At 39.8% G+C, this 15,004-nt stretch overlaps 2 protein-coding genes across 2 annotated transcripts; both read left to right on the top strand.

Annotated features, from left to right (window-relative positions):
- Positions 1-1,887: 1,887 nt before the first annotated feature.
- LOC111948678 (von Willebrand factor A domain-containing protein 7-like) lies at positions 1,888-12,958 on the top strand. The gene is made up of 4 exons (XM_023962771.1): positions 1,888-2,190; positions 3,430-3,523; positions 3,601-3,735; positions 12,765-12,958. Exons 1-4 carry the CDS (start codon positions 2,011-2,013, stop codon positions 12,956-12,958), a joined length of 603 nt encoding a protein of 200 aa, XP_023818539.1. The 5' UTR covers positions 1,888-2,010.
- LOC111948706 (von Willebrand factor A domain-containing protein 7-like) lies at positions 4,667-7,528 on the top strand. Its single transcript, XM_023962894.1, has 3 exons — positions 4,667-4,768; positions 4,858-4,974; positions 6,942-7,528. Exons 1-3 carry the CDS (start codon positions 4,670-4,672, stop codon positions 7,188-7,190), a joined length of 465 nt encoding a protein of 154 aa, XP_023818662.1. The 5' UTR covers positions 4,667-4,669; the 3' UTR covers positions 7,191-7,528.
- Positions 12,959-15,004: the final 2,046 nt, after the last annotated feature.

Below are 15,004 nucleotides of genomic sequence, written 5' to 3'. Positions count from 1 at the left end.
TTAACTATTTTTCCTACATGTTCAAACTTTAAAACGGGTCAATTTGACCCGTAACATAACAGGAGGGTTTAAGCTGATTTGTTTTCTTTGAAAATTGACAAACTGTGTAAGTAAAATGTCAGACTTTATTTCTGCATTTTTGCAGGAGTATAACCTTGCCAAGTTAACCATGCGACTCATCCTAGAAGGAGAGTTGTTTCGCTGTGGCGACCCCTGATGGGAAAAGCCGAAAGAGAAAGAAGATCTTTCGTCTTTTAAAGTTATTGACTGACTTTTAACAAAATTAACACAAAATGATATTACAAAAAATACAAATCAATTTATGCATTAATCCAAGCACTTTCAGTTATTTCCATTTAAAAATATTTCAAATCTCCTAAATGCTTTTCTATAAAACCACATACCAGATATGTTAAATCATTCCTAACGTGTGTGTTTCCTTTGTTTCTAACAGAAAAAGGAATTTCCATCTGGCTAAAAGTTGTGTGAGAAGCTTTTCAGGTCTTGAAGTTTGGTCTGAGTTGTACAAAAAAAGTGGATAGTAAACAAAAATGAGGAGAATTCTTTCTAAAGCGGGAAAGAGAGAAAAAACGTTTTTTTTTTTTTTTTTAACTATGAGGTAGTAATATTCTTCTATTCTCCCTTTTTTTATAGGCTGTGCAATCATGTTGTCGCTGGCATGGTTGTATCTTCTCTATTTACAGAGTGGAGCTCTTAGTTTTGGTATATTTCGTGAAAACTCTTTTACTCATCAAACAATCACTGAAAGAGCACTCCTGGATGTTACAGCTCAGGTCTGCAGAGCTCTGGCTCTGGCTGAGGGGAGGGACTTCACTTTTCCTGTAAGATTGTAAAACTGTGATGTCATCAAAAACCTTGCATTTGTTTGGTTTCATATTCTCTTCAGCATTAAATATGGAATTTATTCAATTTTTCATGCAAAACTATGGAAAAATTTTTTGGAATTGACAATTCAATATGTAACTCAGGCTTGGAAATATAAAAATATAAAAATTATATAATTTAAAAAAATTAAGAATACATTATTTAAAAAAATTACAGTTAACTATAAAAAAACTTAAAAATAAAATATTAAATGAAAACAAAATCAGTTATATTTTGAATTGTTATTGCTTTTTGATACCATAATTCAAATGGCAATGCAATGTACAATTCAATGTGCAATTCAGTTTTGCATTTTGAAAATACAATGCAATTTACTATACATCATTACTATACAACATTAAAAACTTACCTTTCAAGTTTATTTTAAGTTACAATTTATTAATTGTAACTTAAAATCTAGTGCATTTGAATTTGCCATGGTGTTTTTGACTCAAAATTAAAAAGAAATTGCAAAACAGCGCCCTCTAGTGTAATGTAGCTGTATGGACGTTTTTTTGTCTTAATTTATGGGTAATGTGTTATTCTCAATTGACAATTCAATTTGCAATTTTAAGACGGAATTTAAAAAATTCATTTTCCAATTTGAAATTCAATATCAATAATCAAAATTAAATCTTACAAATGTAAAAATAAAAATTTGAATTGAAGCAAAATCAAATTTTTTGTATTGAATGGTAAATTGCAAAATACCTTTTCAAAATGAATGATCCAATTGCATATTGAATTGTAAATTGCTAATTGCTTTGTCATTTGAATAATTGCATTAAAAACCAATGACAGTTTATGATGCAATTGATTTGGTTTTTATTTAACACATTTAGTATTTCATTTTTAAATAATGTCAAATTGTAAATGTTAATACAGAATTATAAATTGCAAAGTGTATTTTCATATTCCAAGCCTGATTTGCATGTTGAATTGCAAATTAGAAAATGATTAAATAGCAAATTGAATTGTCAATTGAAAATTGCATATTACTTTGAATTATAGACATAAATATGTGTGTTTCAGGCCCAACCTTTCACTGCCAAGTCCATTGCTGATGCATGTGAAGCTCCGAAGTCCTACAAATTTTTTCTTTTTAACATCGGTCTCATCCAAAGCATGAATGCGGCCACAGATTTTCGTCATTTCCTTGATGCCCGTTACCACTGTAATGATGAGCTTTTAGTAGAAGGACAGAGGCTCATCACAGATGGTTTGTCAGCAGTAAAGGCTGCCAACAAGAGGCAAAATTATTTGGCAGCAAGATTAAACCTGGGAGGGATACTCCACACCTTACAGGTATTTAGGTATTTTCTCACAATCCATTTTATGGTCTAAAACCATACTTCAAAGTCTGAACAATCATTTTTTTATACCTGTAAATTCAGTGTTGATTTAACAAATCTTGAATTAAACATTGAGTTCCAACTGAGTGTTGTGTTGCTTCCAGGCTAGAGTACGGAGCCCGTAAAGGGACATTGAAGAAAAAAATTAAAGTAAAAATACAAAAAACTTACTGGTACAGCCCCAGTAAGTTTTTTTTTTACTTTGATTTTTTTCTCTTTGATGTCGCTTTAGGGGCAATTTTATGCTTTTATGCTCAGGGTTCTGCAACCTTAACCCTTGTGCTATCTTAGATGACCCCACCCTTGCATTGACATGTTCTCCCTACCATGACAAAGGTGGATAAAGGTGGAAAGATTTCATGTAATCCATGGACACCAGTGAAGATCACAAATCATTGAAGAAAAGAGGTTCAGAACACTGTCTAGTGGGTCTAGATGACCCAACTCCCAATGTTAAAGTGCCTAGGATAGCACAAGGGTTTAAACAGTATAAGAGCCATTTGGGCTTGATTACTGATCAAACCAAGTAGGAGCTGCAAAATCCAACTTTCCCTTGAGGAAAATTTGAGAATGCTTTGCATTCATTGTTTGTTTTTTTCGACAATTTATTTGAATTATATTTCTGTTTAGGCGTAAATACAAACAGAAATATAAAGAGAAACTAGCACATTCTCAAAATGTGCGACGTTTGGCAAAAGCTCGTATCATTTTCTTTCAAAATAAAAAACACCCTGTGCCAAAATGGTTACTAACTATTGTCTTGCAGCATAAAATTATACAACATGTGCTTTAAACTAAGCACATATTTATAAACTTAATTTATCTAAATAAAATAAATGCTAATTTGGTAACCCTTTAAAAAAATGACTTTTCTTTTACTTTTCTTTAGCTAGAGAGGCACCATGGAGAGATAAAGAGCCACATGTGGCTTCAGGGCCCCAGGTTGCAGACTTTTTCTAACTGAAAAAGAAATTAGTTAATTTACTGGTAATTTGTCCCTGAATGGAAGCTAAAATAGATACTACATTACAGAATAGAAAAACAAGATTACTAGAAAAAGTAAGTAATATATTGTGACTGTCTAGTTTTGTTGCATTTGGCAAAATGCACTTATTCCAGATTATTACTTGATTGATTTTTATAACAGTCAGTTGCACAAAATATTTTTTTCCATCCACATTTACACCTGCAGGATTTCTACAGTCACAGCAACTGGGTTGAATTAGGAAACAAATTTCCAAACATAAATATGATCAGAAAGAACGCCAACATTGGAAAAATTGCAGGTAAAACCACAACTTAGACAATTTTTTTAACATTTATGAGTCAAAAACAATGCCTAGAATTTCATGTTTCTCTGCAGCTAAAACCACTGCAACCTGTCGTAGCTGTAATGGGGACGACTGCAGCAACAACATTTTGGAGGATATAATAGCAGGAAATATTTTGACATCTGGATACGCTCTTGTTTGGCCTTGGTCTGGGAACAAACCGAAAGGTAAAAAAAACAATACTCTACTAAAACCAGCATTTTTATTGACAAAATTATCCTGATTCATGCGGTAAGAATATTGTTAAAGAATATTGTTTTTTTGGTTTATGCCCCTTGTGTTGAGGTGGTGGAAGTGGTTACATCAGTGTTCACTTTAGCTTTACTATCTGTTTTGTTTAAATATTTAAATTAAGTGTCCATTTGCTCATTTATGTACAGTATTTGTGCTTTTACTTAGAAAGCTGAGAATTCTCTAAGGTCTAATTTTTTTTTGGTTTTGTTTCCATGATTATCAGGAAAGTGCAGCCATGGGGGTTTCCTTGATGCAATAAGTTCAGCTAAGCCTAAAGGTGGGATCAACAAAGATTCTTACACCTCCAGCCATGGACATCTTCACAGGGAAGCAGCAGAGCTGGCAATATCTGCAACCAGTCAGCTTCTGGAGGACATTCGAGGAGCTACTGGGGACAGAGAATTCCTTCAGTATTAAAACCCTTTGACAGTCTTGAGTGATGTACTGCCCAGAGCAGAATTGACCTGCCGTATTACCGTAAGCATTTCCAAACTCAATTTTTTAATTCCCTAGGTTGATGGGAATCTCAAAGGGATCAAATAAGGCTCTTTGTTTTGTGGTGGACACAACAAGAAGTATGGGTGACGACATTGCAGCAGTACGGACCGTCACTTCAACTGTAATTGATAGTAAGGTTGGAACAGAGGATGAGCCTTCACTCTACATTCTTGTACCTTTCAATGATCCAGGTGTGTTCCTCGAACTGCAATTTAAAATCCTGTAAAATAAATCATATGTTCTGTTCTGACATTTGTTTTTAAATGAACCAACATAGTTCCCTTTTTTTAAAAAAAAGAGTAAATTAAGAAAAAACAAAAACTATAATGTGTCTTTTCTCTCGTGTGTCTGACAGATTTTGGGCCTTTGATGAAGACTACAGACCCCAAAGTCTTCAAAGGTTATATCAATTCCCTAACACCGTACGGAGGTGGAGATACTCCAGAAATGAGTCTTTCAGGACTTCAGGTTTTATGCTGTGTTCAATTCTACTTTAGTTTTTATTGTCTAACTTTTGATATTCTAGAAGGTCCATCTTCTGTTTGACATTTTTTCAGCTGGCTCTAACTGGCTCTCCTCCTAATTCTGAGATCTTCCTCTTCACTGATGCGCCTGCCAAAGATGAATGTCTGAAGAACACAGTGATTGCACTGATAGAGCAGAGCAAGACAGTCGTGAGTAGTTCCATACACCAAGATGCTGTTAAGAGATCTTTGATACACTATTTTTGAAATGCAATCAATCCTATTTACCTTGAAAAATGAAAAAAAATACAATGCTGCTTGAGTCAGCATTAATATGTTCATGTTGTTAATAAACCACGACTGTCTCTTCCAACTGGAGCACACCCCTCTATGTCAGTCTCTGTCTCTATCTCAACATGTCTGGCTGGGGTTACTGGAGCTTTTTTATGGGGCTACTGATGAGACTGCTGAGGACTGCCGGATGTTTCTTGCTTGGTGCAGACTTCATTTTGTTCCCCTTCAAGGAAGGTTTTTTTGACGTGCCAGCCAAGCGATGGGACTTAGCAGAGTGGGACCTCGGAGTCAACTTGCGATACTCGTTTCAAGCTTTTTTCACTCAACTCTTCACAGTGTTCGACCCAACTCTGCCCCAGAAGAGGCCACTAAGGAGCTGCTTCCTCTCACGACCCAAACGAAGGGTGCATGTGCCAACTGGCTGACTTGCAGCACTGTCACCCTCTAGAGTGCTGGCCAGGAACGGCCTCATGCGGCCACTGTGGAGCATGATAGAAGCTTTGCTTTTGTTTTTGTTTTTTTTGCAGAGGACACCTTTATTTGAACTTATGTAACACAAATACAATGCAAAAATGCTCTTATTTTTGTGTGGGGCCTTTGTGCTTGGGAGACTGTTTTAGGGGAAAACAATGCCATTTGGAGATGGACCCTCGAACAAATGAACAATGACGCTTTCTTAGCGGCAATATAAGAGATGTCGCCATGTCTCCTAACTGATGGCTTTGATCCATCCGGCTAAAAGGACTGTGGTGTGTGGGTGTCTGTGGTTACCCAGGCTCTCTTCAGTCTTTCTTTATTCCAGGCCGATTGAAAAGTTCTGTAATGTGTAAATGGGGGCTTAACATATCAAAAGTCTTAACTCTGAGACAGAGCTCGAGTCTTGGGTGTTCATGGTTGTGCCGCTGGTTTGTGAACACTTAGTGGGCTTGGGTCTCACATCGCAGCGGGAATTGATGTATTGTAGAACCTCAGGTTTACTTCTGTGCCTTCAGCCAGACACGTGAGGGCGTGATATCCCATCTCAGGGGTTGGTTGGATTGGTTGGCTGTGTGTAGGACTGGCACATGGGAAACCAACCAGAGTTTGCTTCCCAGGGGCCACTATGAACTTCATCCAGTGTGGGTCCTTGGACAAAACCCTTTGCGCTACTGCCCAACTATATAGCCACAAGGGTTCCCACTATCTGGGTCCCCCTGTGCCGGTCCCCAGCCCAGATGAAATACAAATTGTGTCAAGAAGGGCATCTGGAATAAAAATCTCTTCCAAATCACCTGTTCGACTCAGTAGAAGCAGATTTGCTGTGGCGACCCCTAAAAGCATATGCCAGGAGGTGGACAACAACATATATTGTACCGAGTGAATTAAGTCAAAGGAGCTGTAATGTTTTATTCATTCATTCATTCATCATTCATTCATCTTCTTGACCGTTTTTCCCTTTCGGGGTCACGGGGTTGCCGGAGCCTATCCTGGCCACTTGGGCGTAGGCAAGGGATGCCCTGGACTGGTCGCCAGTCTGTCACAGGGTAGAATATCCTCAATCACACATCCATTCACTCTCACACTCACACCTATGGACAATTTAGAGTTGCCAATCAACCTATGAAGCATGTTTTTGGACGGTGGGAGGAAGCCAGAGATCCCGGAGAAAACCCACGCATGCACGGGGAGAACATGCAAACTCCACACAGAAAGGTCCCCCATTGATGTTGTTTTTTCACATCCCCCAGCCGGGACTTGAACCGGGGGGCCTTCTTGCTGTGAGGCAAGAGCGCTAACCACTGCGCCACCGTGCAGCCTAGCTAACAAAAAATGAATATGTTGTTGGCCATCATCAAAAGACAACTTTATTCTGCAGCTTCATCATGTCCTGATCAATCATTCAGGTGAACTTCATGATAACCAACATACCAGGGCTCCGTCGTCGCAGAGAAGCTAATGAAAACCAACAGCAACAGCAGAACCAGCGGGTGGTGAGGTCAGATTCTCAGCTGTACAGAGATCTGGCTCAGGCTTCAGGAGGACAAGCTATTCAAGTTTCCAAAACTCAGCTGCTCCAGGCTACCAGCATAATCACAGAGTCCACAAGCTATTCTCTGGTATTAATACATGCTCTCAATATTTGCAGCAGCTAATTCTATTGTACATAAAATGTCCATCTGTCCCTTTTGTTCAATTTGTATCCCAGGTGACCCTTCTGCAAGCAAATAGAAATTTTGGGAAGGCGGAAAATTACACTTTCATTGTGGATGAGACATTAACTAATCTGATCATTTACATCACTGGAAGCTCTGTCAACTACACGCTTGTCAATCCTTCAGGTGACGGTTTTGATCAATTAAAGTTACATACATTCTTTTTTAATTTCATAGGTGATCCAATCACACTTCAAAATTAAAAAAAAAATCTTGGCACATTTTGGCGGCAGCACTGAGATCTGTGTCTTGAAAAAAATAACTAAAAGTGATTCATAAACCACAGCAAAAAAAAAAAAAAACTTTCTCATAGTTTCATTCACTATATTGATCATAATACACTTTAATTTCTAGGTGAGCTTCATAATAGCACCTTCAAAGGGCCATCAATCATCACAGCTGAGTTGGTGGGAAACTTACGGACTCTGCGGTTGCGGGGCCAAGTTGGATTGTGGGAATTGAGACAAACGTCAACAAATCCCTATACCCTGAGGGTTGTAGGTGAGACACCTAACAATGCTGAAATCAAATATTTATAGAATTTTTCTTCTGAAAAAAAGTTTATCTTGAGTGTCTGATTAAATCAAATAGCAAAAGTCTCTAAGTACCAGGTTGGACCCCTTTTAACTTCAGAATTGCCTTATTCCTTTGTGGCATAGCTTCAAATAGGTACTGGAAACATTCCTCAGAGAGTTTGGTCCTAATTGACATGAAAGCATCACACAGTTGCTGCAGATTTGTCAACTGCACATCCATGATGCCAATCTGCCGTTCCACCACATCCCAAAGTCTCTCTATTGGGTTGAGATCTGGTGACTGTGGAGGCCATTTGAGGACAGTGATAGTTATCATGTTCAAGACACCAGAGTGAGTTGATTCCAGCTTTATGACATGCCGGGTTATCCTGCTGGAAGTAGCCATCAGAAGCTGGATACTTCCATCTGTGCCGTGGCACTGTAATGCATTGTTGGTGCCAGATGTCAGAGGAGAATGATCAGACTGGTTCCATATAGATAGAAAAGCAACAGTAACTCAAATAACTACTGGTTACATCTGAGGTCTGCAGAAGAGCATCTTTGAACGCACAACACATCCAACATTGAGGCAGATGGGCTACAGCAGCAGAAGATCACATCTGGTGCCACTCCTAGGAACACAAAACTGAGGCTACAATTCACACAGGCTCACCAAAACTGGACAATAGAAGATTGGATAAACGTTGCCTGGTCTGATGAGTATCCATTTCAGAATTTGCCCCAAACTACATGAAACCATGGATCCATCTTGCCTTGTCTCAATTTTGTTGGGGGACTTTGGGCCTCTTAGTTCCAATTGAGCATTGTTACAATGCCACTGCCTACACGAGTGTTGTTGTTGATCAAGGCCATCCCTTTCTGACCTTAGTGTACCATCTTCTGATGGCTGCTTCCAGCAGGATAACATGAAATCATCTCTGGCTGGTTTCTTGAACATGACAATGAGTTCTCAAATGACAGACACAGTCATGAGATCTCTACGCAATAGAGCAACTTTGGGAATTGGTGAAACGGGAGATTGGCATTCTGGATGACTAGCCAACAAATTTGAAGTAACTGTGTGATGCTACCAAACTCTCCAAGGAATGTTTCCAGCACCTTCTTGAATCTGTGCCACGAAGGATTGAGATAGTTCTGATGGCAAAAGGGGGTCCAACTTAGTACTACCAAGGTGTACCACATAAAATGGCCAGTGAGTGTATATATACATTTTCGATGATTATAATCAAAGAATGTTGAGAGTCTTCATAGCCGCACAGGAGAAAGACTCATGGCATCCATTCAGCTATTAAAGGCAACCTTTTCAATTTCAACTGGATTTACGAAAAAAAAATCTAGCCTTCAGAGCCCTGACATAATTGTAAATCTGCATGTATCGATTAGATGAGTATGGCTGAGTATCAGCAGCATGACAATGGAAATGTATGCACTTAAAAATGCAAACCACTTTAATCAAAGCAAGCAAATGGGAAAAAAAACTGACCAAGCACAGAGCCATGTGGTGCACTATGACTGACCCCCTGTTTTGTATGACTGAAAGATGTAAAGGACAATGTTCCTTGTATATATATATATTTTTTTCTATTTACAGGTCAGAGTCCTATTGATTTCATCTTTAGCTTTGTTAAGCAATCTAAGGGCCCATTAGGAGGATTTGATCTAGTTGAAAATCGTCCAACAGCAGGTTAAAAAAAAGCCCTTTCCTGTGCTTTTATTTTGTTTGAGGGAGTTTCCCAGCTTTTTAGTTTGACCTGTTTTTCTTTCCTTTAAAGGCAGCAACACCAGTTTGCAGGTTGTTCTACTTGAAGCTGACATCTCCACTGTAACAGAAGTCACTTTGGTTGAATCCTCAGGGTCAGGGCAGGTTAATGGTCATGTGGAGGCTCAGGGTGGAGGACAATACTTAGTCCATTTTGACAAGATACCATCAGTTGAGTTTGTGGTATTAGTGAAGGGACAGAGCACCAACAGTACAACCTCGAGAGAATCCTCAATGACATTCCAGAGGCAGTCTTCAACCAGCCTCAGAGCCTCTTGCGTAACTGTTACTTTGGTAAGAAGATGTGTCAAAACCATTTAACTCAAATAAAAGTTGTTTATTTGTCTTTTTAGCATGTTCTTTTGATCTGTTTGTTTTCAGTCTGATACAGGAAGTGTCTTAGAGCCTGGAACTCCGCTCCTCATTCCCTTTTCTGTGACGACCACAGGCAAAGGAGGAAACTTTGTCATCAAAGCTACCAATGACCAAGGTTATAATTTAACCTTCCCATACAGTTTAACTCTGGAAAGTGGAGGTAGTGCCAACGGAACTGCAAGTATCACAGCACCTCTGGCCTCCCAGTCTGGTACTGGTGTCACACTGACCATAGAAGCTGGAGCTCCAGGAGGTGCAGACGCCAACTATGATGTGCTGCGTCTCACTGTTCTTCCAAAGGTCCATTTGAGATAGAAGACTACATTGCTATACATAATATTTATACCTATATTTTTTAAATTTGTGGTAATCTTTCCTTTTTCTTCCACCTTCAGGTGACAGATTTTTCTCCTCCAGTTTGCCAGTTGCTTAGTCTCCAGTCCAACTGCAGTGACAGCTGCAACCAGTCTACATGGGAGCTCTCTGTCCAAGCGGCCGACGGAGAAAATGGAACTGGGATCGATAGCATCTGTCTCAGAGAAGGCGACGGCATCTTAAACTTCAATATGACAACAGCCAACGTGACGCTGGTATCCTACAACGCATCCTGCTGCTCGCCTAACGTGCAGCTGGTGGTTGTAGATCGAGTGGGTAATGTGGAAGTCTGTAGTTACTCTGTTGCCCCAAATGTAAGCACAACATTCAGTCCAACAATCAAGCCAAGTTCATCAACAACAGCTTCATCATCTGGAGCTGTCCAGCCCTCTCTTCTTTGCCTCAGTGTCATAATTTTGGGGCTTATGTTGGGCTGTAAGATGCATTGAGATTAATTTCTATATTTTCCAGAGTTTTTGATGTTGTAGCAGATCGGCCACAAGGCGTTAACAATTAGTTAGCGCTCACACAAAGATGGTATGATTTTCATCAAACTGCAGCAAAGGAATTTTGCATATAGTCACTGCATAATTGTATTCATCTGAGAATGAAATAAATTGGTGAATCTCAGCACAAGTAATATTTTTAATAAGTTAAAAAACTAAGAGAAATTAAAAAAATTATCTATAAAAATTAAATCAAAGGTTTACATTTTGACATTGTCATGATATTTGATTTTTTTTTCTTTTATATTCCTACATCTGCATACGGTTTATAGTAGTTCTATAATCAACCTTGAATATGTGGCTACTTTTTCTTATTAAGGTTTTGCGGTAGGGGGCATAAGGTTTGTGTATAAAATTAAAAAATAAATTTTTGTATTTAATTTTAATGAGATTTGTTCTAATGCTAATGATGAAGTATAGTATTTGATTAGTAAAAGTTTTCTCTTACTTGACTATTGTCATTTCTTTTAAAATACAATAATGTAATAAGTTAAAATAAACACTTCCTTTTATTTATTTATTTATTTTTAACTTGTCCTGTCCAACATCTGGGCAAACAGATGAGAGCTGAAGGCCTCTTGTGATGGACATATTTTACTTTAACAACAGGGGTTAGGAATCTTCAGACAAACCAGAGGTATGTCTGAATAAACCCCTTTTGTACTCAAGGCCAAACTTTATTCATTTTAATCATATTTGAAACTCTTTTGTGTTGGACCGGACAGAAAAGGAAAGGAGGGAGGAAGAGAAAGGGATGTTAGAGAGGGGGGGGATAGGAGGGTGATAATAGAAAGGGGGAAATAAAACCATGAAGCAGCATAAAGCAACAAGTTTCTGGATGGTTATACTCATTACGGTGAGGTTCAGATGTAATACAAGTCTATAAGGGCGGGGCCTGTCCACACAAACACTCAAATGTAATCAACACACCTGTTGGCTCCAAAAATGTTCACATGTCAACATGTACACAATACAAATATTGTTTACACACGCATACTTATACCTTCAAACCAACTAGTGTGAAATATTTCATTCAATCAACCTAAACATTAGAGCAAAGGTGAGCTAACACCTGTGCTTGAGTGAGTGTTCATGTTCTTCTAAAATGGAGGATGGAATGTAAAGGAAAGAGTGAGAGTGCCCAGCCATCCCCACACCAAGAGCCCCGCCACAGCACCAGCATCAGCTAGAACCCCCCAACCCACGCACGGTAGCAGATAGAGGACAACCGCCCCCCAAGTGATCACATCCGCCACCCAGGCCAGGGCCAGCAGGACCGCCATGGGGGCCCCCAGAGCCAGAGAGCAGGGAGGCATGGGGGGACAGAGAGTGCAGCTCCTGCCCAACCAGGAGAGCAGCCCCCCGCCGCGCCGGGAGGGGGGCTGCCCCAAAAGAGCGCCCACAGCCCCAGACAAGCACCCCACCGCCCAGGAGTTCTGGGCACCCCCCTGCCCCAACCCCAGGTACGAGCCAGGACCCCCTAAGGGAAACCAGCATTTTTATTCACAAAATTATCCTGATTCACAAAAATGTGTTAAAGAATATTTTTTTTTTGGTTCATGCACCTTGTGTTGAGGTAGTGAAATCAGTGACATCAATGTTCACTTTAGCTTTACTATTTTTTTTGTTTAAATATATAAATCAAGTGTCCATTTGTTCGTTTGCTGTGATAAGTATAGTAGTTGTGCTTTTACTTGGGAAGCTGAGAATTCTACAGTTTTATTTATTTTTGGTTTTGTTTCGATGATTATCCCTTGTGCTATCTTAGATGACCCCACCCTTACATTGACGTGTTCTCCCTACCATGACAAAGGTGGATAAAGGTGGAAAGATTTCATGCAATCCATGGACACCAGTGAAGATCACAAATCATTGAAGAAAAAAGGGTCAGAGCACTGTCTAGTGGGTCTAGATGACCCATCTCCCAATGGTAAAGTGCCTAGGATAGCACAAGGGTTACCAGGAAAGTGCAGCCATGGGGGTTTCTTTGATGCAACAAGTTCAGTTGAGCCTAAAGGTGGGATCAACAAAGATTCTTACACCTCCAGCCATGGACTTCTTCAGAGGGAAGCAGCAGAGCTGGAAATATCTGCAACCAGTCAGCTTCTGGAGGACATGCGAGGAGCTACTGGGGACAGAGAATTCTTTCAGTATTAAAACCCTTTGACATTCTTGAGTGATGTACTGCCCAGAGCAGAATTGACCTGCCGTATTACCATAAAGATTTCCAACCGCCATTGTTTTTAAATGAACCAACATAAGCCCCTTTTCAAAAAAAATGAAAAATTAATAAAAAATAAAATTAAGAAAAACAAAGACCCAAAAATATTTTGGTCTTCAAAGGTCTTCAAAGGTTAAATCAGTTCACTAAGAGCGTACGAAGGTGGAGATACTCCAGAAATGAGTCTTTCAGGACTTCAGGTTTTATGCTGTGTTCAATTCTACTTTAGTTTTTATTGTCAAACTTTTGATATTCTAGAACAGTGGTTCTCAAATGGGGGTACGCGTACCCCTGGGGGTACGTGGAGGTACTGCAGGGGGTATGTGTAGCTTTTCAAAATATCTATATCAGTAGGCTCATCCTAATAATAAATCTTGAGAAAAATTATTTTGTAAAAAGTTCGATAAAATATAAATAAGTGTTCATGCACTGAATTTTATATTCAGTGTTTAGTTTCAATATCCTTTGAAATAAAACTCCCCCCCCCCCCCACACCAAGTTAGTTCGACCCACTGACGTCACGCACTCATCAACGACCTGTCATTACCATAACACTGTAACTATGCCGGGCTCCAGACTGCAACCATTTGGTCGCATTTTGCGACCAAAATTTGAGAGTGTGCGACTGAATTTTACATCCAGTCGCACATGTGCGACCAGTAAATTTGCCTCCCCTCACTCTGTATTTTTTATACATTAAACGTGGATGGGGCACATCAATGATCAATGAAATAATCAATGAGACGCGAGCGCACACGCACGCAAACACACACACAAACTCGCACACATACTCAAGAGACGAGAGCACACACTCGCGTAAGTGGCTAAAATGCGTGTAGGGGAAGGGGCCTAGAGATAATCGAGAGCGCGTAAACATCTGTGGGAAGGAAACGGAGACAAATATTACAACCTGTGCGTGCATCTGAGCTATGAGCAAGCGAACCATTGATTCGTTCTTCCGACCTGCGGCTAGTGTACCAGTGCCAGAGTCTACAGCAGGGGTCTCAAACTCGCGGCCCGCGGGCTATTTGTGTCCCCCACCTTCGAAATGAAAGTTTAATTTTAATGCGTCCTGCCAGTTTGTATGAATGACACCTTTTCATTGTCGTGTGCGGAGCTGACAAACCAACCAATCACAGTGGAGTAAATGACTATTGGGGGCGTGACAATGACCAGGCTTGAAAGCAGGAAACTAAATTTCCAGCTGCGTTCGGTAGGTTGGGGCCTTGCTGCTCCCGCCCCTTTCTCCTGATTTGTGATGATTGACAGGTGATTTTGGAGCAAAAACAAAACATATATGTCACACACCAGGTGATCTGAACAGCGTTGCGTCCATCTGGGGGATCTCAAACACGCTTATTGTGCGTCTTGGCTGCACTTATTTGGTGTCACCAAGATAAATTTCCATCAGTTTTTGAGCCTCTCTCTGATCTCAGGTATCTGTATCGATTGTTCTGATATCCGGTGAACATCGCCCGTTCTTTTACAGTTTACCTTCTTCTGTCAGTTTACCTTCTTGTTGCATCTTCAAAAGTGCAGATTAAAATGTGACACTGAATGTGAAACAGCACATTGTAATTTTTGCATCTATTATTAAAGTATTTATTAGTAATACAGTGGAAATTAGTAGATTTGGTTAGCATGTTGATTTACGGTATGCGCCCTTAAATTTTCTGGTTGTGCCCCTAAATTTTTTAGTTGGGGGCCACTGTGCTCTTAGTGAAAAAAGTTAGTCTGGAGCCCTGCTATGGAGACGTGGTTAAAGTGCAGCAGCCATGCTGCTGAAAGTACAGATGGACAAGTGAAAAAGAAAACAAAACAAGAGGTGACAAAGTCCAGAAATTACATGGAAGAATATGTTTTATTGGGATTTACGTCCACGAGCTCTGACCCACCCCAGGCACTGTTTTTTTTTTTTTGCGGGGAGAAGTTAGCCAACGCTAGCATGAAGCCGGCACACCTCCAGCGGCATCTCAACACAA

The sequence above is a fragment of the Oryzias latipes genome, chromosome 14 (genome assembly GCF_002234675.1).
Source record: "Oryzias latipes chromosome 14, ASM223467v1".
Taxonomy (NCBI): domain Eukaryota; kingdom Metazoa; phylum Chordata; class Actinopteri; order Beloniformes; family Adrianichthyidae; genus Oryzias; species Oryzias latipes.
This window is presented reverse-complemented; position numbering and strand designations above follow the sequence as displayed.